At 36.1% G+C, this 26,098-nt stretch overlaps 1 protein-coding gene across 5 annotated transcripts in view; it reads right to left on the reverse strand.

Annotated features, from left to right (window-relative positions):
* LOC129938591 (protein groucho) overlaps window positions 1-26,098 on the reverse strand; it is a 307,911-nt gene that overhangs the window by 23,547 nt on the left and 258,266 nt on the right. For all 5 annotated transcript variants that reach the window (XM_056046249.1, XM_056046246.1, XM_056046250.1 and 2 more), the window contains one exon: window positions 1,325-1,369. In XM_056046249.1, coding sequence (XP_055902224.1) covers window positions 1,325-1,369 — 45 coding nt within the window. The remainder of the gene's footprint in view (window positions 1-1,324; window positions 1,370-26,098) is intronic.

Below are 26,098 nucleotides of genomic sequence, written 5' to 3' on the forward strand. Positions count from 1 at the left end.
TATATCTTTTAGTAAGAAGTAAAGCAAACAGTTAAAATGTCAAAGATCATAAACTTTCAAATAAGAAAGAATTGTGGCTAATAATCAGTGACAGTGACAGATCGAGACAAAAAGAGATGGAAGTGAGTTGCAATTAACAATGCATTGGTATTAGGTGTCAAAATATTATTCACACATAATTCATTGTAATCAACGAATTTTAGATGAATCTGTCAACTAACAAATTTGACTTGTGACATATTCGAAGCCATTATTATTTCAACTCGATGTCTGTTCAAATGTAATACAAAAACAACCTTTTTGAAACTTTTAATCCTTTTCATTTTATCTACCAACTTGTAATGTAGTGTTTAAAAATTGAGTCGAAATTAAACTGAGATTTCGAACTAAATAATTATAATAGAATTGAATGTAATCTTCAAATGACAGTTCTGTTTTTTTTTTTTATTTTTCTGTTCAGTTTTCATTGAAACAATAATTGAACTCGATTTGGATGTGTACCTACATGGAATTGAACTCGGGTTCATTTCTAAATTCTGAAACTTCGATGCTAAAAGTTATACCGACATAATCTTGTAGCTTTTTTTTTTATAAAAATAAGGGTTTGTCATTATGTTTCAAAAATTATTTCGGGTAAGTGGGCTTCATTCTCTTGCCGAGAGGTCCAATTTTTGACCACTTTTTGCAGCCATTGGGGCTGTATGTCAGCATTAACGCGCCGAATATTCTATTTTAAGGCGTCAATAGTCGTGGGCTTATTTAAGCAGATTAGCGATTCTATATAACCTCACAAGAAATAGTATACAGCGGTTTCAAATCACACAACCTTATGCATATACAGTTCCTTTCTGGGCATTAATCTAGTGACAGCTGTCAAAAAGACCAACTACGAAAAAAGTATTGTTAGATTGAAAACCACACGTCAAAAAAAACAACCGTTAAATTACTATTTCTAGCGATGATAAATTTGACAGCTTATAAATCAAATTATAATATTTCGCAATATTTATGATCTGTGGTCTTGCAAAAGTCATCATAATCACATTTCAGCAAGATGGTTGAATTTTTGCACGTGCGATTTTTTACTCTGACAGTTTTGCAGTTTATAGATATAACGGAAGTCGATTTTCAGAAAAATTTGTCGCTGGCATCACCAATTTTGCCACTTTGTTAGTTTTAAGTAGTAAAACTCAATTTGACAGCTTTTGTATTTGACATTTTAATGTGGACAAACTGAATGGAGTTGTCAAAAGTTATAGGCTTCAAAATTGTATTGTATTTGAGACACTGTGAATCTGAAGCTGAATAGAAAAATTAGACTTACCTGCTTGTGCATTTCTACATTAAGGCCATAGGACATTTCATAGTACTGTAAAGAAAAGAAAAAAGTAAATTGTGAATTAGAAAATCAAGTAATATTTTATATTTGTATATTATTGACAGAAAAAAAAGAACAACTTAAAGCTAAATTTTGCATATAATTTAGAATTCCTAACCAAACAAATTTGCTTTCTAGTCACATCTGACAAAGTTGTTAGCATAAAACCATTCCATCACACCGATACCCCTATGACATGACTTGCTTCCTTTATAGATTCACCAATCGATTGCGAATTCAAGAGTTTGCGTATATCTATATATACAATTGTACGTGTATCTACAATTGTGGCATTGACTCTATTGCCAGATTACCATGTTTCAAATGCTTTCTGTGTTTTTTTTTTTTGTGTGTGTTATAAATTTCCCATAGGAGTGCGAGATGGCTCAGCTTCCATGCACGCAATGTTAAACAAGGCCTAGTTCGGTCTAGTTGACCGACGTCGACGACGAGAATGGATGGCGGCGGCGTCTATGTGCCTTGCACGGTGAACATTGTCAAGGAATTTGAATCTCGAATTACAGAGGGAGAAGTCTGCACTACCAACAGAGTGTGTGCCATTGCCATCACATCATCATCATGCATCGACTGTTCCACTGACTATTCTGTATGCTGGGGCTTTGTACAATCATGAATGGCGCCATGTAATGCATGCAGAAGGATACCAACCATTCACCTATCTATAGCACGGCCAGGAAAGCAAATTCATTGGGGCTCTTTGAAATTAAATGTTAAATACATGTAGAGATTTGTAATTTAGGCATTAATTTTTTAACCCTTTTGAAACTAATGTACAATACACCATTAGTACAAAGTACTGTACTACAGTGTACAGTGTAATGTACATGTGTCAAAACATCCGTACACGATTTCGATTTGTATACATTAATTGAATTTGGGGATTTGGAAATAACATTAATATTTTCAGTTAACGATGCTATGTCTTAAAACTTGCCAAAAATATTACTATTTTTCAACTTGTGTCAAATTATTGAAATGTCAGAAATATGTTTGACATGTTGGAGCTAACTCCATGATCAAATAGAAAACAAATGTGAGCTCTGTATTTAAATTAAATAATTTTTGACAGATCAACAATAATTTTTGACAATACAACAATTTGACAGGTTAACATAATTTCACAGGTTTGTGTAATGGTAAGTGTGGCGAGCGAGTTGCTTGTCATAAAATCAATTGACTTCATGGTACACTTGACAGTTGAATTCAACAATTTGACATTTAAACAATTTAACAGTTCAGATGGCAGTGCAGATGGGTGCTTTTTAACTTAACTTAGAGCTTTGCACTAAATGTTGGTGTAATTGTAAGTGCGTTCGAATATTACATTGGGTGTGTCTTGATTTTCACAAAATTAGTTGCTCTCTTAGAATTCGGCTGAAAAATTGTCATCTCCATATATATGTATGTAGATGCTGCCTTAAAACCTTTCCACAGAAATGGTTAAAACCACACTGAAAACTCATCGATCAACAGCAAACCTCATAAAACGTCATTTTCCTATTGACAGAATATAGCCGAACACCTTACTTGTGCCAAAGTTACTTTTAGAAAACAAAAATGAATCATACAAATTTCAACATAAACATGTGTTCATTGTGTCGTCAGTATAAAAGGCCAAAGTTGAATTTCGAAAGACAATAGCACAGAGTGACGCTATGGTGGAGCTGCATAATACGAAGCAAACCTTTATAAGAGTACAATTCATTGAAGTTGGCGATAATGGCCGCCGTTCGTCGTCATCCTTTGTGTGGTCTGTTGCTATCCTGATACTGCTGCTGCTATTGCTATTCGTGTCCTCCCGTATTTTCAGTCTTATTTCCAAGTTTTTCCACCACAATGTCGGCTGCGGTGATTGCGGTTAACATGCGTTCGAAACTCTGTGTGGAGAGAAATAGCTTGTTCCACCAAGTCGTTGTCGTCATCGCTTTGTGATTTCAATACAACAACCCTCTCCCCCTCGCTTTGAAAAGTCATCGATGATGATGATGATGATGGCGCCTAAATGAAATACAGGGAAAAGCGTAACTAAGCTCTGGGGCCAGCAGCAACAGCCGACAACGTCGCCGTCGTCGCAGCCGCTGTCACTGTCACTATCACCATCACCGCCGCCGCCGCTGTAACTTTGGCTAAATAGCAATAAAGCATTCCATTTGACTTTGGTAGAACCACAATCCATCAGATTCGTCCTCCATTCTCTAACTGTTGTGTTGTTCTCTTATAACAAACCGCATTTTACCCGATGCTAGAACATGTGACAATAAGCATTTCTCTCCATCTCTTCCAACATTGCATTCAAAGCTCCAGCTCTAACCTTTAACCCGAAGTATACCATTTCACAGTACATACAAATACATGTCCTTAAACACATAATAATCATGGTTACCAATCAATTGAAAAAGAACAACTTTTTAAATCGATAATAGATTGAAATAAAAATAAAATTAAAGAATTTTTTAACAAACTGATTTAAACACACAACGGTCGTGAGCGACGCACATGGTTTCGCTTCTTCACATTTTTCCAGTAAGTAGTGAATCACTATTTCTTGACTTTAAGACGATCCTGAAGTCCTTTAGTTTTGCGAACTGTGACTTGGTGTAATTTCTACTTTGTAAACGTCAAAATATGACGGTTTGAAAGGTGACAGCTGCCCAAAAAGCGTTACTATTAAATAGAAAACCACTTGTTGGAAAACCTATATTAAAACTAATGTTGTGATAAACAAAGATAAAATGTTTAGCAACTTGTATAAGTAAGATTGGTGATTGGCAATCGAGGTCGGAAAATTAACCAAATGACATTTTCAATTATTTTCCAAACTTTTGCTATTAACGCAACCGACGAAAAAAAATTAAACGAATGTCGGTAACATGGCCTGCACCACCGACATTTTTTCTTACTTATCTAATAAGCTAATGTGACAGTTTCAATCAAATCCGACGAAAGAAAGTTGAACGAATGTCGGTAACTTGCTCTGCACCACCGATATTTTGCTCAAATTATCTAGAACTGCAACAATTTCTATAATCTGTCATTGGCGCCAATTTCGAAAAAATCTACAGAGAATCTTTAGTTAAATGAAAACGAAACAAAAATAAACAATTGAAACTTCAAAAACCAAAGTCAAACATTTATTTTAACGAACTTCTTCATGAAATTAAAACTATGTAAAAATTAAAAAGGTAAATTCAAACGTAAACATATGTTCGCTGTATCTATCGAACCTTATGTGTTTTTTTGCGGATTCTTTACATTCGATTCCTCGAAAGTAGTTTTAGAAAAGAAGAGCACAGTGAAACATGCACGTGACAATGTCGAAAAATACTTTTGGCATGTCAGAAAATGACAGCGTCGATAAGCAAGTTCATAAATGATAAGGTAGTGCCTTAGGAATCGACAATATAGTTCATCCGTCAAATTTCATACTGAAATTTTATAACGAATGCGAAAGGTCAGTGGATCGAACTGACTCCCGGGTTAAAATTAGCAATAATTTGATCGAAAATAAATCGTTGAAAATTCCTTCAACTGTCAAAAAAACAACAACGAAGATGGTAATCATAACCGCACAGTGACACAACTATACGAAGATGACAAAACAACGCTGCTGTTCTATTCTGTTTCTGTTGTTATGTTATTCTGTTTATCCACCACCTCCTTCTCTTTCTCTCCCGTCTATATGTCTTTTTGTCAAAGTCTTCCGATCTTCTATCTCTGTTTTTTACTCTTCTACATAAATAAGACTATCTCATATTTCTGCCCATACGTATTTGTATATCCTTCTGTTCAGTTCACTCGGTGTGGTGTATTTTTTTTTTGCTGGATGTTTCCTGGATGGGGTTTCCAGTTTTGTGTGTAACTAAATTGAATTTAATTGTTGATTACACTTTTGCTACTGTTCTACCAGTGCTCTTGTGTCCCATCACTACGTCTCATCTTTCGCATTCATCCTCTCTCCCTCGTCCTTATCCCATTTGATGCCACACACACACTCTATTCCTCTTGTTCTACATTTTAGGTCCTCGTTGCTCATTGCTGCTTCTCCCTTAACAACACAACACAACCCCCTCCCCCCAATTGACAGATCATGGTTGAGTTGAGTGGGTGCACACAAAAAAACCAACAGTTATAAAGGATAGCAGAAGAACAGACAGCATCTATGTGGGCGTGGTAGGGGGTGGTGGTATGGGGAATGACAGGAGTTTTGTGATTCCGTGCTTAACCCTAGCCTTAGGTAGGTTTTAAATGAATTTCTATGGGTAGACGTTTCATTATATTTTGTTCATTTTATGGTTTTGGTTGTGAAAATGAGAGGATGGTTGGGTTTAGGGGTTGGGGGTTGTTGTTTTCTTTTTTTTTTAATTTCTATTCTTTCTTTCGTCTACTCTTTCTCTACTACTTTACATCCTTGATTTTCTGTTGAACCCTCCTTGTGATGCTCCAGTTCGAACTTAATTGGAGAGTATGGGGAATGAAGGATAATTCAAAGTTTATCCATTGAGTCACGTTAATTGAGGGAGGGTAATTTGAGTGCAGAGATGCAGCCATTTAATTTGTTAGGATGCTTTGGATTTGGATTACAATGATGGTGAGGCTATGCGATGGTATGGTGGGGTTTGGTTCGGTTCGATGTGGTAGTCTCGTGGTTTTCACTGGGTTTTTGAGGGTTATAGAAAGGGAGATAGGAAATACACATATTATATATATTAATTTTCCCTACCTACCTATCTGAAATTTTCATATGAGTATATAAAAACATAAGAACGAAAACAAAAAAATTGAAAGGCTTATAGAGCAATTTATTTCAAAATTGGGTTTAGATCTTTTTACAGGTTTTGGAGAAATTGTTTGTAATTTGCTTGTGATTGTTTGGGATGTCAGAGTTTTTATGTAGGGGTGAGAATTTAAGGTATACCTTCATAATTACCAAAATTGGGGGAGGCATAGTTCTTTTGGGAGCAATTTGTTGAAGTCTTCATTATAATTCTGGGAAATTGTTGCAACTGTGGGAAGGAATGCCAAGAAATTTCAAAAAACAAAATTATTTTCTTTTGCCAAGGATAAGCAAATAGCCAGCAAATTACTTAAGTCTCTTTTTCAACGTTAGCTGTAAGCTCTTACAACGTCGTCGGCTTGGTGGAATAAACGATTGACTTAACGTAGTTCCACACCTCACCAAACCTTTATTTTTTGTTGATATAGTTGTGATTCATGAAACAAATGTGTTTTGTTTATTGACGAACCAATTGATGTAAAAATGGGCTTCATCTTGGCGCATCTTATCCAGGCTCCATTCCGAACGCCGCGCCGTCTGAACGGAAGCGATATTTTTAACACTTCGATCAACCCGTTATTACGGTCTTAAACTGAGGTCAAGACTCCTATATTGGTAGAAAATTTTGACGTTTCTCGTTCGTACTTTCCAATGATTCAATTCTAAATGGTTTTATGAGGAACTTGGTTCCCAGTCTACAACTGACAGTTCACCTCACTACAGTTAGCGTGACGTAAAAATTAAAGAGTTCAATCTCTAAATAAAATAGAAATAAGGTAAACAGTTCGTAGAGAACAATGACTTACAACTCTCAACCATTCCTATGTGCGATTTATGACAGAGATGAAAGAGACTTACAGTTTTTATTTCAAATCCTAAAGGCTAATTTGGTAAAGCACTTTTTAAGGCAAGAATTACTCTTGGAGGATTTGTCAATTACTAGACAGAGACAGTGCCCGTGAAAAAAAAAAAACTTTGGGAAACACAGGTAAGGGATTTAAACCAAGACCTCTGGCATGAAAGTCCTACAGCGGGTAATGCCTTTTGCAAAAACTTAATGAGTCCTCACCGAGAAGATCCTTTCCATTTATGACTAGGAATAATTGAGGCTCCTAAGTAACATGTGTTTGAGTTCCATATGCGAGTTGCAAAATTTTTCCAAACTCTGATATTTTCGTCAAATCCATTTGAGAAAAAAAGGTTCTCGACCTTTCTGGTGTATCGATCAAGCACCATCAGATAACAAACCCGAAAGTTAAGTCCTCAAAAGTTTTGTAATTATTAGAAATTCAAAATCTCACGGTGAGTGTGTTAATTAAAACTAATAAGGTTTTTCACCTTATGTGGTGAGTTTTTTAAAGGCTTCGTTGAAATTAAAATGTCACTTTTTGGTTTATCATTTATCAAAGACTTTTAGAACTTTCTTCAGTTTATACACCAGCGACTGTTTCTTCATAATTTAATCTTTTAATAATAACAAATAAATAATTATTTCTTTATCTATTTCTTGTGGATTAAGATAAAAATGCTATATTCAACATTTGTGGTGAGATTCACAAAATGTCTTCGTTACTAAGAAACTATCAAAGTTTTTCATTTAAAAAATTTAACATAAAGGCCACGGTGCATATTTCTTTTAAATATACTGATTCATCATATTTTTATTTAAATAAAAGATACGTTTTTCAAATATGGCCGTAGTATAGTAATAGCTTAAGGCAACTGACATTGTTTTTGACATTTGGATACAAGTGTATGTCAAAGACAAAATGTCATTTATAACGTCAGTTTTGGATTCGATAAATACGAATTCGATATCTACCTATCTATCAATATTGTATTGCTTCGATTTTGAATTTTGTCGAAACTTCTTAGAAATTTGAATTTACAAAAATAAAATGAATCTAATTGCTTTGACAGAAAATTTAAAAGCCTTCCTTACGATTAAACACAATCTCTTCCATCAAGTCTCTTATTCTTACACTCTTACGAGTACCATATCATCATTATCATCCTATTTGCATTAAAAGGAACTTATTCGATGCTTATACCGTTTTTAAATAGTTTTCAATATATATAATATAATTTTTCGATTGCCTCAACTAGGTCATGTGGGATCGTTTTTCAAAAGTCTTCTTCCGACTTCGTTCTTGCTTTATTTTTACAAAAAAGGTAGAAAACAAAAACTGCAAAACTAAATCTAACATCAACCTACGATTATACACATCTAACAGAAAATAAAATCAATTCTATCTCAATCATGAACGAAGGATGCACAACGATGAGATACAATCTAATGCTTGCCTGATCCCTGTATAAAGAAGGTGCTCGTCCCCATGCTCCTCCAATTCAATCCATGAGCACAAATAACAGACAGCATATATATATTTACCTAACCTACACATAACACACCCATTTTTGGATTCATATAACTATAATCTCATGATGATGATGATGACGATGAGGGCGGTTCGGTGCTGTGCGGTAGTGAGATGATGCGGTAGAAGAGCATAGATAACGACAACGAGCCGAGCAGGGAGTAAAGCGAGCTGGTTGGCATAAAAGGTACTAAAGCTCAGGGCAACATAACAAGCATATGTACTCGAACACTGCTGGGATGACACGAGTGCAGCATCAAAACGATATAAATATCTATCCATCCTGAGCGAGTGGGTGTTAGCATATCAGGAAGGCATGGTAAGAACGAGAACTATACACAAGCCTCGACGATGCAATGCGATGCGATGGGTGGACAAGCGAGTTAGGTGGAAGAGCTTGGTTGCTTGTGCTTGCTTGCTTGAGGGGATATCGAAACGAGTTTGAGAAGGATTTTATAAAGTGGTCGTTTTGTGATGATGCGGTTTTCTTTCGACGTGAACCGGCACCACATCACATACATCTTTTTCTCTGCAACCTCCTTCCACCGCCTTACTTCCTTTTGCACACTCTACATCAACGGATGGTTTTTACCAGCATCAATGATGATAAAGAGTAAGAAGGTACACGAGGAGGATTCAACTGCCGCTGCTGCTGCTTCATCACCAGCACAGCAGCACAACCAGAACCAGCACTTGCTGTGCCAGCCAGCCACTGTTCTATTTGCTTTCTGATAACAAGAGCAGTTAATCTGGTTGAAGAGCATCCTCTCATCCTTTTTGTTCCATTGGTGTGTTGTGTGTTTCAACCTAGTTCCACCATCGTTCCATACATCGACTTTGGTCGTCATCGTCGTCGTCGTCGTAGGAACGTAGAAACGGTTCCTTCCTCTCATGCGGTGCTTGAAAATTGTCGGAATCATAAATGCATCCAAGAAATATACGCGTATGAGTACTCTACTGGTTCAATATATGCATCGGATGGTTCATTCTCATAGCTACAGCTACAGAAGTACCAGCAGCAATAACAACAACAACAACAGCAACATCATCAACTCAGGAAAGAAGAAAAGTGTATTTCCCAAGAGAGCTTTGGGCTCGAGCGGAAAGAGATTTTATATTGTGTTGTATAGTATCCACTTTTCCGTTTTGTGAGTTGACCATAGGACGGACGCACGGTGCAGTGGGGGGATTGAAAGCAGAGGACTCTATAGGTGTGTGCATAATTATTACTCAAAATCTTTGCCTCTAAATTGCTCGTAAAGATTGAAGAAATGTGAGGAAATTGTTTGGAGAAAAAGTGGAAGATAAGTTCCGCAGCATTCAAATGTCATCAAATCATAAGATTGACCAAAACTTCTCCCAGGCTATACTAAATGCTTGATCACGGAGATCAAAATCATCCCAACGATTGCAGGGATTCGACGTACTTCATAATAGCTTGATAGAAAGGGAAGACTTATTTAAGGAGGGTACAGTCCTGTGTGGAGTAGAGCCTCAAGCAACAAACTTCTCCATCCAGCTCGATGGAGCTCGGTCTCTTTCTCCAGTTGCGCCCTCTTGATATTCTTGGGTCTTTTGAAAATTTGATCGACTGTGGACTTTCCAGGTCTAAAGAACTATTAAGTTGTTGACAATGGGGAGTAGTCTAACAATTTATACGCCAAGGCTCACCAGCCTTTTCAAATGCCACTCTTTGATTTGACGTTTCCTATTATAAATGTTTACTTGGAAAAATTAAAACACAGTCTCCAGAAGTATTCGGAGACTTCTAAGAGAACAAACTGCTGCGGATCGAGATTTAATAACATTTTTCTTGCACAGCACTATGAATGGTGAGGTGAAATGGGAAGCTGCAACAGAAACAGAGCACAACATTGAAGCTGTCTAACAGATTTTTGTTGTTGTGCATATGCACCAAAAAAAAACAATATACCCAAGTTTCACATCCTCCTCCCGGAGCGACTTCGTTGGCGTCACCAACGATATGTTGCAAGAACAAGACCCAAGACCAGAAAAAGGATGATGCACAGCAGCACAAACGTCGAGGGTGGCTGCGGTGATAGCGGTAAGGCGGCAGTCTGTGATGCAGCCATGGCAAAGCAGCAAATAGAAGGATTGAATCTTCTTGAGTTTATTTTGCACAAACCACACACCACCATCACCGCCACCACCGCCATCAACCGAGTGATGGTAGTACTGCTCCGTCGCCTTCTACAATCCACTACCACTTCCATATCCACTTCCTCCCAGTTGCATAGCACACACCTCCTCTTCGAGCTTCGTGGAAAGGGAGCTCTCTTTTGCAGTTGCATTTTAATAGAATTAAAAAGTTTGTCAGCACACACTCGCAAAATTCTTTGGGATCTGGGGTTCAGTGAATAGATGATGGAGATGAAGCTGAAGCTGAATCTCAAGCACTCATCCTCTTTTATAGTTAGGTATGTGCATTGTAGAGCAGCCTCTTCTGTTATGTATTGTGTGTGATATGTTCTTCGTGTCGTTGTCGATGTTGATGTCGTGTAGCATAGGAGGGCGACAAGAGTTCGGTACACTTTAGAAAACACTGTGCTGCAGTTAAAAACACACATGAAGAGCAAATATCCTTTGGTTTTTATGGTTGCTCCTTGCTGTTGCTATTGATGCTTTTCTAGCCTGGGGCTGGGGCTGGTTGTTCACAAACTGAAGCTAAAGCTAGATCGGGGGTTGTGGTGGCTGTAGCTGTATACTGTAGTGCTCTGTTAGGCTCAAGCACTTATGCGTTTTTGGTTTTAGAAATTGTGACAAGATTGACGAGGACGAGGAAGAATGGCAGAGTGGTGGAAAGAGTTGAAGTACTCGTAGTATAGGTATAAATGAAGGCTGGAACGAAGATCAGGACAACACAGGATAAACATGCAAAATACATTCAATGGAAATATACTATTGACTTCTTCAAGCCTTTTTTGGTTATAAGAAGAAGGAAAGGATAACATGTATGGTATGTATACTCCAGCAAAAGGAACGGAATATATGGAAACAAATCTAGGTTGAGTCTTTGGTAGCTATATACCCTCGTACATAAGGATAAATATTGATGTAGGGAATTTTTTGTTACATTTGTTTGGTTCTGTTTTTATGTCTTCTGGGTGAGATGGCCATGGATGGATAATCCGAGTCACTGAATAATACGAGTCTTGTATCAAGATTATATTGTAGTGTAGTGGTTTTATGATTGAGAGGGTTCTTTAACGGGTGTGATTGAAATTTATTTTCTTCTTTTTTTTTATGTTGAATTCCTTCCCATAAAAGGAAGAAAGGATTAAGTGTGCTCTTAAGTCAGTTGGTGAAGAAGTTTATGGTTTGTTAAAGAAGGTGTGTCAATCTTTCGCAAGTTCGGATAGCAGGTGTAATTACATCATAACATGGAAATTTACTTACACGCATATTTTTAGCGGACATCATCGTTAAAGTTATTAAATGCCACACAATCAAAGTCCTTATCATTATTGTCACTTATTTACAGCCTGGGGTATTTAGCACACGTCACTTAACTGTCAAAAAATCCACTAAATCAAGCTTCGAGGCACAGATGTTACTAAATCGTAGTAAAGGCCAAGCGTAACTTTATTTAATTTTTAGATGGAGGAAGTCAGAGAAAAATTAGACAAATGACAGTTTAAGGTAGCAGACGTCACCTAATAGTCCAAAAATCCAATAAGAGCAAGTGTTCTTAAATGGACAAAGTCTAAGAGACTTTAGACAAATGACAGTCTGACGTAGCAGACATCACTGAGGCAGACAACACTGATTCATACACTTATGTATCGTCAGATTACAAAATCATAGTCTACGACAGTAAATATCACTGAAAGCGAAATCACTGTCAATTGACACATGTCAATAAATTATAATCTAAGAAATCAGTCGTCACTATGTAATTAAACTTAAATAAAAAAAATAAAAACGTATGAATCTTAAAGAATTCACATTTTGACGTCACTGAACTGTTATTCAAGAAAGCTACGAAGTTGAATTTGACAACTGCTCTGGTTGGAAGTGTCAAGTAGCAGAAATGTTTAAGCAATTAAGTTGTGATTGTAGACATGTGATAACGACGAGGAATCACAACTTTGGTTAAGGTTTTTCGCAATGTAAAAATATCGAACAGATCTATTTGCCAGTTCAATGAGTTTAATTTTCGACAGCTGTTTTGACATCTGTCAAACTGAATACCTTTGACAGATGTCAATCTTCTTAAAACTAAACAGATGTCATTTATTTTTCTATTTATCTTTTATCATCTCATTACAGTTACCTTTTCTAAAGCTAGTACAGGGAAATACACTGCCTGACAACCCCAAAAATACTTTTGGTGAAATTTGTTTTTTTTTTTCACCACATTTTTTGCATTTTACCTCAAATAGCTGTCACTTTTTTTTTTTTTAAATGACACTCAAACACATAGAATTTCGTTTCAAATTAACCAAAAAACATTCAAAGTTCTAACTTTTAGTCACACTTTAAAGTCAGAGTCATATTAGATGAACACAAGGACGACAACAACGACGATGACGACGAGTAAACTTTAGGGACCAAACGAATACATATTGCACACCCAGATAGTAAATCATCTGCAAATCCTTATGGACTGTCGTACTCATGTCGCTGTGATTTGATATACCCACATATAGAAATGAAAAGAGGAAAACTTAAAAAAAAAACAAGAACTACCTATTCCCTATGCACATATGAAGACAAAACTCATCCGGCGGCTTCAGCTCCATTAAACACTTCCACATTTTCATCCATCCCTAGCTATTCAGCCAAAACACCATTCAAACTACAATCCCCCATCTCATCCCTCCTTCAGAAACGGATCTCGAAATGGTTCGTCTGAACAACCTGCGGTTTTCACAATGTACTTTTCCTCCTTCGTCAGAGTTTATCATCCGTAACCCGTCGTCGTCGTAGTCGTCGTTGGCATCGTCGTAGTCGTCGTCGTTTCCATGGCCATTATCAACGTCCTCCTCATTCTTGTTCTTTTATGCACTTCCGGGGGATTTATAATTTTCCATAAGGCTTCCTCCAACAGCAGAGACGACATGATCCATTGCAAACAAAACGATGGCGATGGAATGATGAACAGCACCACCAACCAGCACAAGTACGAGCACCAACAAGCATCCAGCAGGAGAAGAATAATAGAAACGACTACGATGAGGACGGACGGAAAGAAGAGGAAACTGAATTGCAGTACGGTACGACGACAACGACAACGACGAACATCGACCATGGTTATGGCGACGACGAAGGTAGTTTTGTTCTGTGGGCTGTGGTCCGGGTCTCCGGAGTAGATGAAGGAAGACGATGATAAAATAGCTGTTGAACACTCCTCGTTCTTCTTCTGCTCGAATCGAATCCGAACTCGGACTAGGACTAGGAGACTAGGACTCTCGGTCTCTAGCACCTCGATATCTCTGCCTAACTTTCTAGGGCAACTTGAATAAAATTGTAAAAGCTTCCTCTTTTAGTTTGGTTAACCGCAAACAACCTTCGGCCCGTATTCTATGTATGGCTGACTGACTGTCGGTTGCTTGAATGGTCGGTTACTGCCTGGTTGGTAGGTTTGTATTCTAGGTTCGGGGATGGGGACTATACGATGTCGAAGACGAATACCATTGCTGCGATGGTGTGGTGTGATTTGGGTGGGTTTTTAAGGTTCGTTGGTTCGTTCGGGAGGAGTTGTCGGTCGCTCTGTCGGTTTTTTGGGTTGAACTAGTCGGTTGGATCACTTCGGTGCTACTCTAGTGGTCTGGGGTTGAGGCTTTGGTTGGATGATTTTGTATAAGCCTTTCGTGCATTTGGAATTGCTCATAGGAGCACATTGTGCCATTATAGTAGTTCAGGCACAGGCTGTGCGGTTTATGGTGTGGTGTGGTATAGTGATGGTGGCTTTGATGCCATTTTTAATGGCTAGGGAAGGAAGGAGGATTTTGGTCTACAGCAAGAAAATTTGTACAACCTCTGTAGTACACCGTTGCCACAGTTGACCTTAACTTTTATCTTCGGTTTCTATGAATCTCTATATTAAGGTAGGTGGTGTATACCACGTACACGTACATTTATATTTCCAGACCTGAGAGCTTACAATGCAATGAATGGGTTTGGCTGTGCAGCATAGGGTGCTATAGAGTTCGGGGTGCTTAGTCTTGGTGGATTGGACGTATAGCACATGTCAGCATTGTATTTTCTTCTTCAGAGTCTATAAATGGTTTAACCCCTAAAGGCAGCCAGCTCTCGAAACCATTACAACTTTTTTTTTACCTCTTCTCCTCTCCTATAATATGTCCTTCTCTATAGAACTTGCTGGGGCTCTATGCTTTTATTTTATACTACTGAATGGAGGGTGAATAAAAGGGTTCGGTTGGTTTTGTTGTTAGTTAGTTTTATTTATGTTTTTTTGTTGTTGTTGATTTTGGTTTTTGCTGAAATGGGAGAGGAGGGCAGTGTGTGTGTGTTGTGTTGTGTCCTGGCTCGGCTTTTATGTAAGTGTATAGAGTTTATTTGCACATTTGCACAAATCCCTATATTGTAGAATTTCCTATACCTTACCTAGTTATAGATGTACTTTATACAAAGTGGTTCATTTTGAAGAACATACTCGAATATCTAAATAAAACAGAATTCGTGATGGGGATTTTGATATGTTTCATATACCTATAATGGAGTGCAAGAAGTTTACTTTAGCTTGTAGGGTAGATAGGTATACCATACCACCTTTCAAAATAAAGTTTTATTGATCTCTGTTTGGGGCAAGAAGCACGAACCTACCTACCTACTATCTATCCATGGCTTTTGAGTACTTTTTAAAATGTACTTTTGCTTCCAAATTCATTGTTTTTGTATTTAGTGCCTTTTTTAATGACTATTCAAATATTGGTTTTTAAACAAAGAAAGATTCCTTAATTCTATCTTTAAACGTGATATTTCTCTCGGCTTCCAAATTCAGGAACATAAAATAAATCAATATTGAAATTCTATTATAGACTATGGAAGTTTTATAGAATGATTAAAGAAGCTCAAGTATGTTTATGGAAGTAATAAAATGTGGAAACAACAAAACAAACAAATATGAAACCTTGAAAAATAAAGCAATCATAAACCATTTCCTTAAATATGAACGCAATTTTATTATGGAAGCTTTATGGAAAACTTGTAGAAGCCAAGGAGAGTTTAACGATACACTAGAATAGGTGCAATGCAATAATTTTATGGTCACTTGCATATTCACCAAAAACCCCAAATATATTATCATTTCAGATAATAAATAGAAATTCTATGGAAAGCTTATGGAAGCTGAAGCCTTGTAACAAGAGTAAAGGGGTTGATTTTGTTGAAAGAAGCTAAGGTAACTTTAGTTAGTTTTTATTTGCCTGTTTATGGAAACAAGAAAACGTTAAAAACATGCTAAAAAAAACTATTATATTATGGAAACTTTATGGAAAACTATAAAAATCTAAAGAGAGTTTTAAGCAAAACTAGAATTTAGTTCAGTTTTTGTATGCTCGTTTAAATATTTATCATAAGCTCTAAATAGGTTGTTAATTCAGATAGTGAATAGAAGTTTTATGGAAAACTTATGGAAGCTACAAACTTTGTCTTTGAATGCCTTTGTTTAAGACTGTCATCCTAACTTATGCTAGTTGGTTTTGCAAGGAATTGACAAATCCTTCAAGAGTAAATTTAACCCAGAAAAGTGCTTTCTTAAATTAACCGTTGGGATTCGGAATAAAAACTGTAGGTCCCCTTTATTTCTGACGTGACACGCACACAGGATTTTCGGAGAGTTGTAAATCACTAGGCTCTAGTTCTCAACGTACTAATTTATGTTTTTTATAATGGGTTACACCAGGATAGAGGATCAAGCTTATTCAATGACTCTCCATGGGTTCGTGAATAAGATAAATTTGTGTTGGTTGGTGAAAATTCATCTTTTACAAAAAATAACTGTTTGGTTCGGTTTGTTTGTCAGCGCCATTTTTGTTCCCCATTTTTTCCTTGAGGATAACCATTTCGTCACGTTACTGTGAATGGCCAGGGGTATCACGCCTTGAATATTGATCATTTTTAGCCTGAATTGGAAGACATGATAGACAGGATAGTGCTACAAGCCACATAGCAACCCTAACAATCCATTTATTGAAGAATAAGTTTCATGAGCATGCGATCTCAAGAAAAGTTTTAGTTGATTTGCAGCCTCGTTCGTGCGGTTTAACGCCTCTGGACACTTTTATTTGAGGTTACGTTCAGTCATTAATTTATGTTAACAACCCGGTGACATTGGAAGATCCCAGAGCCTAAGAGACAAGTGGACAAGTCATCGAAAATTGTGTCCAACGAATCGACTGCTGGAAACGTGCCCGATGCGGTGGCCATTAACAACAAAGTCGAGTTCGATTCATAAAAGTTCTTATTGTACCTCAACTCGATGATAAAGTTTTTGAAATATCATAAATCTACAAAGTCATCAAGTCCTTATTGAAAAAAAAAACCCTTTATATATCGTAAAATCTCTGCACCCTCAAACTTAAGAAAATGAAACACACCATATAATTTTTTATCATATAAATCAGTTTGTTGTCATTTACAAAATTTTTCGTCACCACTGTATTAAATCAAAAATCATCTTGTATCATAAAACCCCTGTTTACAACCAACGCTCAAAGCACCGCGCCGCGCCGCTCTGCCCCTCGCCGAAGTCCTATGGGCTTTCCAAATTATCATAGACGCACGTACATTTATAGATACACTTTGTAAGCGTTGTGTGGCACAAGGGTGCTTGGTAGACAAGGATATGCGGACATTAATATTCCCAAATATGAGTGTGTAGACGGTTGGTCTACACACAAGCCAAGGATTAAATATCAACAACAACTGAATAAACCTAAAGGAAATAAATAAATAAAATTATTATAGGGGGAAAAAGGATGATTTTGAGGAATCAGCGTTCATAATACGGTAGCATAGGGTATCTTTAGTATTCGACGCGAGACGGTGACGATGACGACTACCTTCCCTTCCTCAATTTCCTATCACTCGCCACCGAGCCGTAACGCCGACGACAATGAGGGTGTCTCAAATTATACTAAAAAACATTTTCAGGGTTGAGAAGGCAAATGCGGCCTTAGCTAAAGCAACATAGCTTATATATAGGCACATAGCTATAGGGTTTTTATGGTAGGTATAGACATCAGGATTCAGAAGAAGCAGCTGGGAAATGAGCTTATAATTTTATTACCATAAATATTCAGAGAGTTTTCAATATAAATAGGATGAAGGTAGGTATAAGTACGGGTAAGACTAAGGCTACGGGTACAGGGACATGTGTTTGAGCACACGCGCGATTATTTTTACGGTAGAAATAAAGGGGCTCCTGATTATTTGACAGGGTATACGGATAATGGTTTTTTTTTGTTGTTGATTTTATTGTCTAACCTCAAATTCGACAGTCAGACGAATGAATGACTTGACTGGTTACGTTGTGTCTACCTTCATAATATACGATACGAGTATTAAAGGGTCGAATGTGAAATGAGTTTTTAATTCGCTGCAGCTATTAAGAGAGGGTTGAAGACGAAAACAAAAAAAAAAACATGCATAACCAGACAACAATCTTTTTGAATTAATATTTTCCTATCTTTGCGATACCTATATTTTTGAAATATATTCATGGACATTTGGGATTAGGCTTTGATTTTTTAAACGTGATATGATTTTTTTGTGTGAAAAACAAAACTTTGGTGGTGGGAGATGTTCGACATTTGGGTATTCTTGATGGTGTCCCCCAAGGATGTTTGGAGAATTAAAAGGATTCAGTGTGTTTGGCATTTAATTTATTAATATAAAATCTCGTGTTATGGTGAATAGGGGTGAAAATTTTAATTTGTTCTACATGCAGCAAAATATGCGTGAGTCGTTTTGTCGCCTTGCTCTCACTCGGTCTTAATAAAAGGTCTATTTTCAAAGATAGAATGCGTTGATTTGCTTGAGGGTGACACACTGGTTCTATTGTAAATTCTCTCAAGCAGATGGTGGTAGGTGTGTATTTCGTTTTTGTTGTAAGGATTTGACAAGGGGAAATGACGATTTAATTATAACATCAAGAGGCAAGTGTGAGATGACAAGGTTTATAAGGGTATATACATACTTATACGATGAGAGATGATTTTATTTTGAATGGTCTTATAGAGCTTAAGAGTATTAGGTAAGGTATTTTTTCTGAACCTGTAATGAATTGACTACGCACGTGTCATTACTTAGTTACTTATGGAAAAACACACAAAAAACAATAATCTGTCATTATCTTGTTAGAACCATATGTAGAAATAAAGTAACAGATTTTAAGGTGTTTCTCCTCCTTCGTTGGATTAAAAATTACCGGAATTTCGGACCGTTCAATACAAAGTAGTAATGGAAGGATTCAAGTCTGGAAAATTAAAAAAAAAATGGTGGTGTGCTGCAGGAATCTGTTCTGTCTCCTATACTTTTTTTCATTTTTATTTATGATATAAATCGATGCAAGAAGTTTTTTCCCCCTCTGATCTGGCTAGTATCTATGAGACTTATATACGTCCAAAGCTTGAGCATAATTCTCATTTCTGGGGTGGTGCTCCTGTAAATTACTTAAGCCTTTTGGACAGTATTAAATTGATTGAATCATTGACGTCGCTTAAGAACCGTAGTAAAGTTTCTTGTTTTTCCTTTTTCATCGTTTTTCTCTTTCTTTTAAAATGATTATGGTCTTTGAAAATAGCAATTTTATTTACCTCTCCCCTCCCCCCTCTCGAGTAATACACAACGCCTCCACATGCTTACAGTGTATCTTGTTATTAGGTACGAAAAATCCACTTGAGTGTGTGCTCATTATAAAAAAAAAAACATTTAATATACACATCTGATTTCGAAAGTTAAATATGTCCTTAAGAACTTCAAAAATGACATTTTAAAAGTCTCGCATTGATTTTGGAGCATTGGAACAAAGAAAAAGTATAAAGTTGTCAAATCTCGGGGGCCAAATGTGACAACCTCTTCGATTTTTAACCATTTGCATGCCTCGTTCAAGCGTTATACTTTCCGTTTTTAGCAGTGGTGTAGTTTTAAGTAGTCAAATGTCAAAAAATGACAGCTGTCCAAATAACTGGTTCTTTGTTTAAAAGTTAAACTTCTTATTGGAAATAACTTTTACTTTTAAAAAAAGAAGATATTTCAGTGTTTCCAATATATGAATGTAAAAAATATTTCAAACGAAATCTCATTCAAATCTTTCATATAAAACAGATTAAATTCACAATTATCACAATTATCTCAAATAAAATATAAACATTGAATCATATAACATCCCTGTTAAGTTCACAATAAATTGTCATAAGGCAAACGTTATATTTTTGCGTTTAATTCAAATTTAAGAATTTGATTGGCTTAAAAAGTGTTTCTAACAGAAAAAATGTCAAAAATTGACATTAAGTTATATTTGTCGCTTAAGTTGCTGTCAATTATTATAACAAACAAATAGACGTTGTTTTTTTTTCTGCGAAAGGAAAATATGTATAACGTATAATATATATAGATAAAAAAATACTTCGAATTCAATTACATTTTGCTTTATATGTCAGTTCAATCCAATTGCTTTTGACTTTGACAGATGTGCTCAGAGTAGTATTTAATGACGTTAAAGTATTTGCTTTACTATTTGAATTAAAACAGACAACAACTGTCATAAAAGCTGTGTTGATATTAGATACGTTCATTCATTTTACACTTAAAATTGTAGCCGTAATATTTAGCTGAGTGTGTTGTACACCCCTTACGACATCAGTAACGCTTTCGTTCACTTAAAATTTGTATTACAATTTCACCAATTGCTTGCGCAATTAATCATTTTAACGTGTTGTTTAATTGCTAAGCGATCCTTTATTATAAATCTCAAATATTCGACTAATATTCTGACACTTTAAATGACAGCTAAGTTTGACAGGTGTCAAATTCTAGTTTTCTCCTTTTTTAAACAATCAATTGTTGTCATGAAAAAAAAAATTGGTAAAGTTCCATTTGTATGAAGTGTTGGAATTCGTTAGAATCATTTAGGAACGTCATCTACAAATAATTTTAAAATTGAAAAGAAATTATTCCTATAACATTAAATCACAAAATAAATTACGAAAGCAAAGTTAAATTAATTTTTACATCAACATGAAAAACAAAGGGAGTAATCAGCGATAAACATTGATTTATTGTTTAATGAAAATTTGTGGTTCGATTTAGTTGAATTTGACAGTTCAACAATTTGTATTCATCTAACGAGGTGAGTTGTGGACTGCTGCAAATCGTAGGTTTTTGACACTTCAACAATGAGTTTAGGAATGATGTGATATGATGGCGTCATATTGTTACAAATCGTATAACGACGTTATGTTAACAACAAGTTGTGAACAATTCTACACCGCAATGCAGCTGCAGTTCAGGGGCTAATGGAGTGTTGGGCGTTTTCTAAGTAATATATATGAAATTTTTTTTTGCAAGCGCGTCTAAGTTCAAATATACATAAGAGTGTAGTCACTGTTACACGTAGATAAAAAATCAGAGAGTACTGTTTCTTTTTCTATGACATAGAGGGCACCTCAGTTCTTCATGCTTTTTGTAAAAAGTCAGCTGTCTGTCAAATTTAGTCTTCAATTAAGTGGTTTTTCGAAATGAATGCTGTTTACACTTCTCGCTTTAAGACAATTTTTCTATGTTTGGATCAAAAAGGACCCAAATTAACGCAAACTTCTGCTGCGAAATTATGGGAAAGTCGAAGCAGTTTGTTAGAAATTGGATACATTTTGAAAAGGTCGGTAAAGTTGATGATTTTACATCTTTGACTTTTCGTGAAGCTGCTGTGAAATTGAAAGCAAAAGGTGTTGACATATCTTACGAAACGATTCGCAGGCACTTGTTTGCCAATAAACTGAAATATCGCAGTACTTTGGAAATCCAATGTTAAGTGCAAAAGAAGTTGAAAAACGAGTGGAATGGGCGAAGGAAAACTTGGACTTGATGAATCCTCCTTTTGGGCATTTTCGAGTATCAAACACGCCTGAACAACCTCCATCAGTAGGATGCTTCAATGGACTATTAAAAACCCCTTCAAGGTCCATGTTTGGGGGTGCTTCTCAAACAAAGGTTTCGTTACTTTGTTCTTATTTACCGAGAATTTAAATGCCGATAAAATGAATAAAATATATCATAAAGCTTTGTTACCATCTGCTATATATATATCAAGAAAAATGAAAGATGGATCCTTCAAGAGGACAACGATCCAAAACATCGGAGTCGAGTGTGTAGCGAGTGGAAGGCGCAAAACGGAGTTCTCACTTTAGATTGGCCATCTCAATCCCATAGAAAATGTGTGGGCTCTGATGAAAATGCAGCTTCGCAAACGCAGGCCATGTAATTAAGATCAACTTTCTAGACAAATTCGGAATATTTTGAGGTCTTTACCGGTAGAATAGGCAGAAAAACTAGTGGAAGAGTGCCCCGACGGTGCCAGGCTATAATTGACAATGCAGGAGATTGGAATTGCTACTGAGGAATTTGCATTGAGTATTGACAACCAAATTATTAATAAATTTGCGAATTTTCGAAAATTCAATTGTTGTTATTATTTATCAGTGAGCACGCTTTTATGTAACAGACTGTAACATACAAATGTATATAAAAGTTAAAACAAGCTTCAAACCAAATGATGACACTTTGCGGTTAAAACTGTGTCTTGAGTTACATATTCAATCCATTTTTCGATGTTGACACTGTGGAGTTGTGTCTTAATTATATCAGAACAATAATTATTTTGCTAAAAAGTAAATACATATATATTGTAACCGTTGTCTTAAGGGCTGTGCGCATTTAAGAAATCACCCCAGTTATAATTCTACCCCTTAAAAGATGTCTGAAGAAAATTCCCCCTAAAGATTTGTGCCCATAGTGATATGCTTATAACTTCAAATAAATCCTAATTAATTGATTTTTTTTCAATTGAATTAAAACACGCGTACACAATGTATACATAGGTCCAAAATTTGAAGGGGATTCAATACAATCCACTTTATAATATGCAAAGAGCAATTATGTATTAAAAATGTTATGGGTCTTGATTTTTCATCTTAATAAAAAACAACCACTATTTCGTTATCATAAAAATAAAAAAATCTTAAATTCATCATTGCACCGCCCACAAAAACGTGTTCAAAATATCAATCCTTGATCTCCTGGTTACCATGAGTTTTATTTCCATTTGCAGAACATATATTCCCATCATCATCGTCCTATTGAATTTCACTTAATATCAGGGTGTCCTTTGGCCAGGACGTCATGGTAGGTATATACAGAGATACAATTATAATATCATCCCCTCGTGAGTTGAGTTTGTATAGCAAGCTAATTATTGTAATTGCCCGTGAGATTTTACAAAAATAAAAAAAAAGTTTATATGTATAAGTGTTGGCATTTTGTGTGGAAAGTGTTAGATTTCTACAACTCACACTTCCCATGAGCCTATACCCAACTTAATCATACCCGCATCTGTGCGACTTCTTTTATTCTTGTTGTTTTTGTTGTTATTGCTGTTCTATCGGTCAAAAGAATTAGAAATAATTATCTATGTTTGCTATAGGTATAACAATTCAGCCAATTATTGTTACACACGTCAACTGACTGACACACACAAATGCCTACAAATATGCCCTAACATTTTGTCCTGCTGTTGTTATGATTGCCCCCTTTTTTGAAACGAAATATCCGTCTAGTCCTTTTTATATATATTTTCTACAAACTAAACCTACCTACCTAACGTATCATTAGAAAAACTGAATGACCTCACAATTTCAAAACGTATGTATTGTACTCGGTTAGGGGGAAACGCATAAATAGGCTTCAACCATAAGAACCTTGATTTGGACGGAACAGCATGCTATGATATTAAAAAAAAACACAACACAACACAAACCCTCGTCGTTTTCAAGCTTGATTCCTTCCTTTCTGCCTTCTGCGTCTTCATTAAGGTTAACCCTCAGCCTCTCCTGTGTATTCTCATCATTTCTCACCCTCATTTCTGTCAAAATCGAAAACGTAGTCAAGATCAGTGACGGATTATGTAGAAAAAAAACAAACAAACAATCAGGCTCTCAAGTCTATTGTAAAGGAGGGCCCTTATGATTGGATTAAAGTTTTTATTTGGTTTTTATGTGATTTTATTTGAATATTTTCATTTTTAAGGATTAAAACAGGATTCTTTATAAATTTCAAGGACGATTTGTTTTAAGTCCAACCCTGTTCGTCATCATAATCATCATCACTGAGGCATATATTTTGTCGTTGCCATTCTAAAAACATTTTCGCAGAAATGTTTTCCCTTCCTACCAGGACTACTCCTAGGTATACTAAACTCACTTCGTCTTCATGTGTCCTTTCAACACCATAATCCCTTGAAGATTAAATGGGTGTAACACAATTTGCAATTAATGCAAAGAGCTGGAGAGAGCAGAGTGAACGTCCGTGCGTCGCGTCGTCTGTATATATTTTACCCGCATATGAAGGACCTTCTTGCAAAGGCAAGGAGTTTGGTGGTGGCGTCGTATCGCATCGGAGGCGAAGGGCATCATCAGCAGCTAAACAATGATACAAACAGCAGGAGTAGGATTATACAAAAAAACAACAACAAAAAATGAAGCTTGTCAGTCGGAAATTGAAGGCAATACGCGCGGCTGTTCTAACAAAAACAAGGAAGACACACCACTCCTTTGTGCTCTGTTAAGGGAATGGAAATTTTATTAAATCCGAATCGAGTTAGATGAAGGGGAGCGAGACAAAACCCTGCACGGCGCACATAAAGGAGGACGTAAAGCGGCATGAACAGCAACAGAAAAATGAAGAAGAAAAAATAAGTGAACCACGGTATAATGACGGGTAAACATGATTATTATTCGTAATTCAGAAGTTGAGGCACACTCCGACGACTCCGCACTTCATATACCACGTAAAGGGAAAATGAGACTGAGCGGCGGGGCGGCAGGGGCCGGGAACGTCCTCGTCCATGCAGATGTACAAGAATATATAGCCATTGCGTATATCCTTGGTCTCGCGGTGATTTGCTTTTATTTATGAAGTACCCTAACTACTCTCTACTTCTACTTGGTTTTGCCCTTTGCTTATGCTCGATGATGCTCCTTGGTGCTCTGCAAGCATCCTTGCTGAATAAATTTCGCCTTTGAAGGGTTTGTCTGTGTGTTTTTCTTTTCATTTTTTTTTTGTTCCTTCTTGTTATTATTGTTGCTATATCCTGCTTGGTTCGTTTAATTTTGGAGGGTGAAATTTTTGGATAGGTAATCCTTGGTATTACCATAATCCTGGTGCGTCTGATTTTTGCAAATATTCAGTTAACTCACAACATAAACAGCAAGGGAAGAGGGAGAGTTGAATGTTATTATATTTTGTATATTTTCTTTTTCTATCATTTTTGACAGCTGGTGTGGAAGTGGGATTAAGCTTCGTTACAAAATTGTGATTTAAAAAAGGAAGAAGGACGAAGGACGAAAATAAAAAAAAAAAACTCATAATAATGAATTAGTGGTTTAATAGGGAATCTTGATGGTGGTGTTTTTCATATCATAGACATCAATGTGTAATCGAGCAACAAGGACGAGCGTACGTACGTACGCCAGGACACGTCGTCGTACATGTGTTGTATGAGGTATGACTCAAGTGGAATTTAAGATGAAATCGATTGTCAATTTGGTTTTATTTGATACCTACGAGTCAATGAGATCATAAAGCGGCGAGAAAATGATATGGTAGGTAGGTAGGCAGGATGGATTTAGGACTTGGGAATTATTGTAAGCTGGTTTTTTTTGCTGATCAAAGCAGGGAGTTGGCATATAATAAGAATAGTAATTTAGATTAATAGGTACATATGAATGTTAGATTTAAGATTAATCCAGGTGAAGTTATTAACTGTTTTTTTGTTGAGAGTTTTTTTTTGAAATTCATAATACGTGCACATCTACATGTCGCTATATAATTTTAAATTATGAGGTTTAATGACTTTTTGATTAAATTTACTCTTAATTAACCAACACAAAGCATAAAAATGTAAATAATTCCAACATTTCCTTAAAAAATACTTTTGCTTCTAAAGGTTTTATATTTCGCTTCCTCAAAATATATATGTCTTTTGTGATGGGATTTTCATAACGTCATGGCACCTTAAAATTGAGCATAAATCAAGTGACAGATGTCAAAAAGATCAACTCTGGAAAAAAGTATTGCCAGATAGAAGACCACACATCTTAAAAACCAGCCTTTGATTTGACATTTTCGTCACATTGACCGCAAATTTATCACCATATTTTTGTAGAGAATTTCTAAACAATTGTTTGCGGTGTTGAATTGTGTATTGTCCTATTTTCGGAAAAAATACTTAATTTAAACTTATAAAACGTCAAAAAAATAGCATCAAATGTAAAAAAGCGACTG

The sequence above is a fragment of the Eupeodes corollae genome, chromosome 1 (genome assembly GCF_945859685.1).
Source record: "Eupeodes corollae chromosome 1, idEupCoro1.1, whole genome shotgun sequence".
NCBI lineage: Eukaryota > Metazoa > Arthropoda > Insecta > Diptera > Syrphidae > Eupeodes > Eupeodes corollae.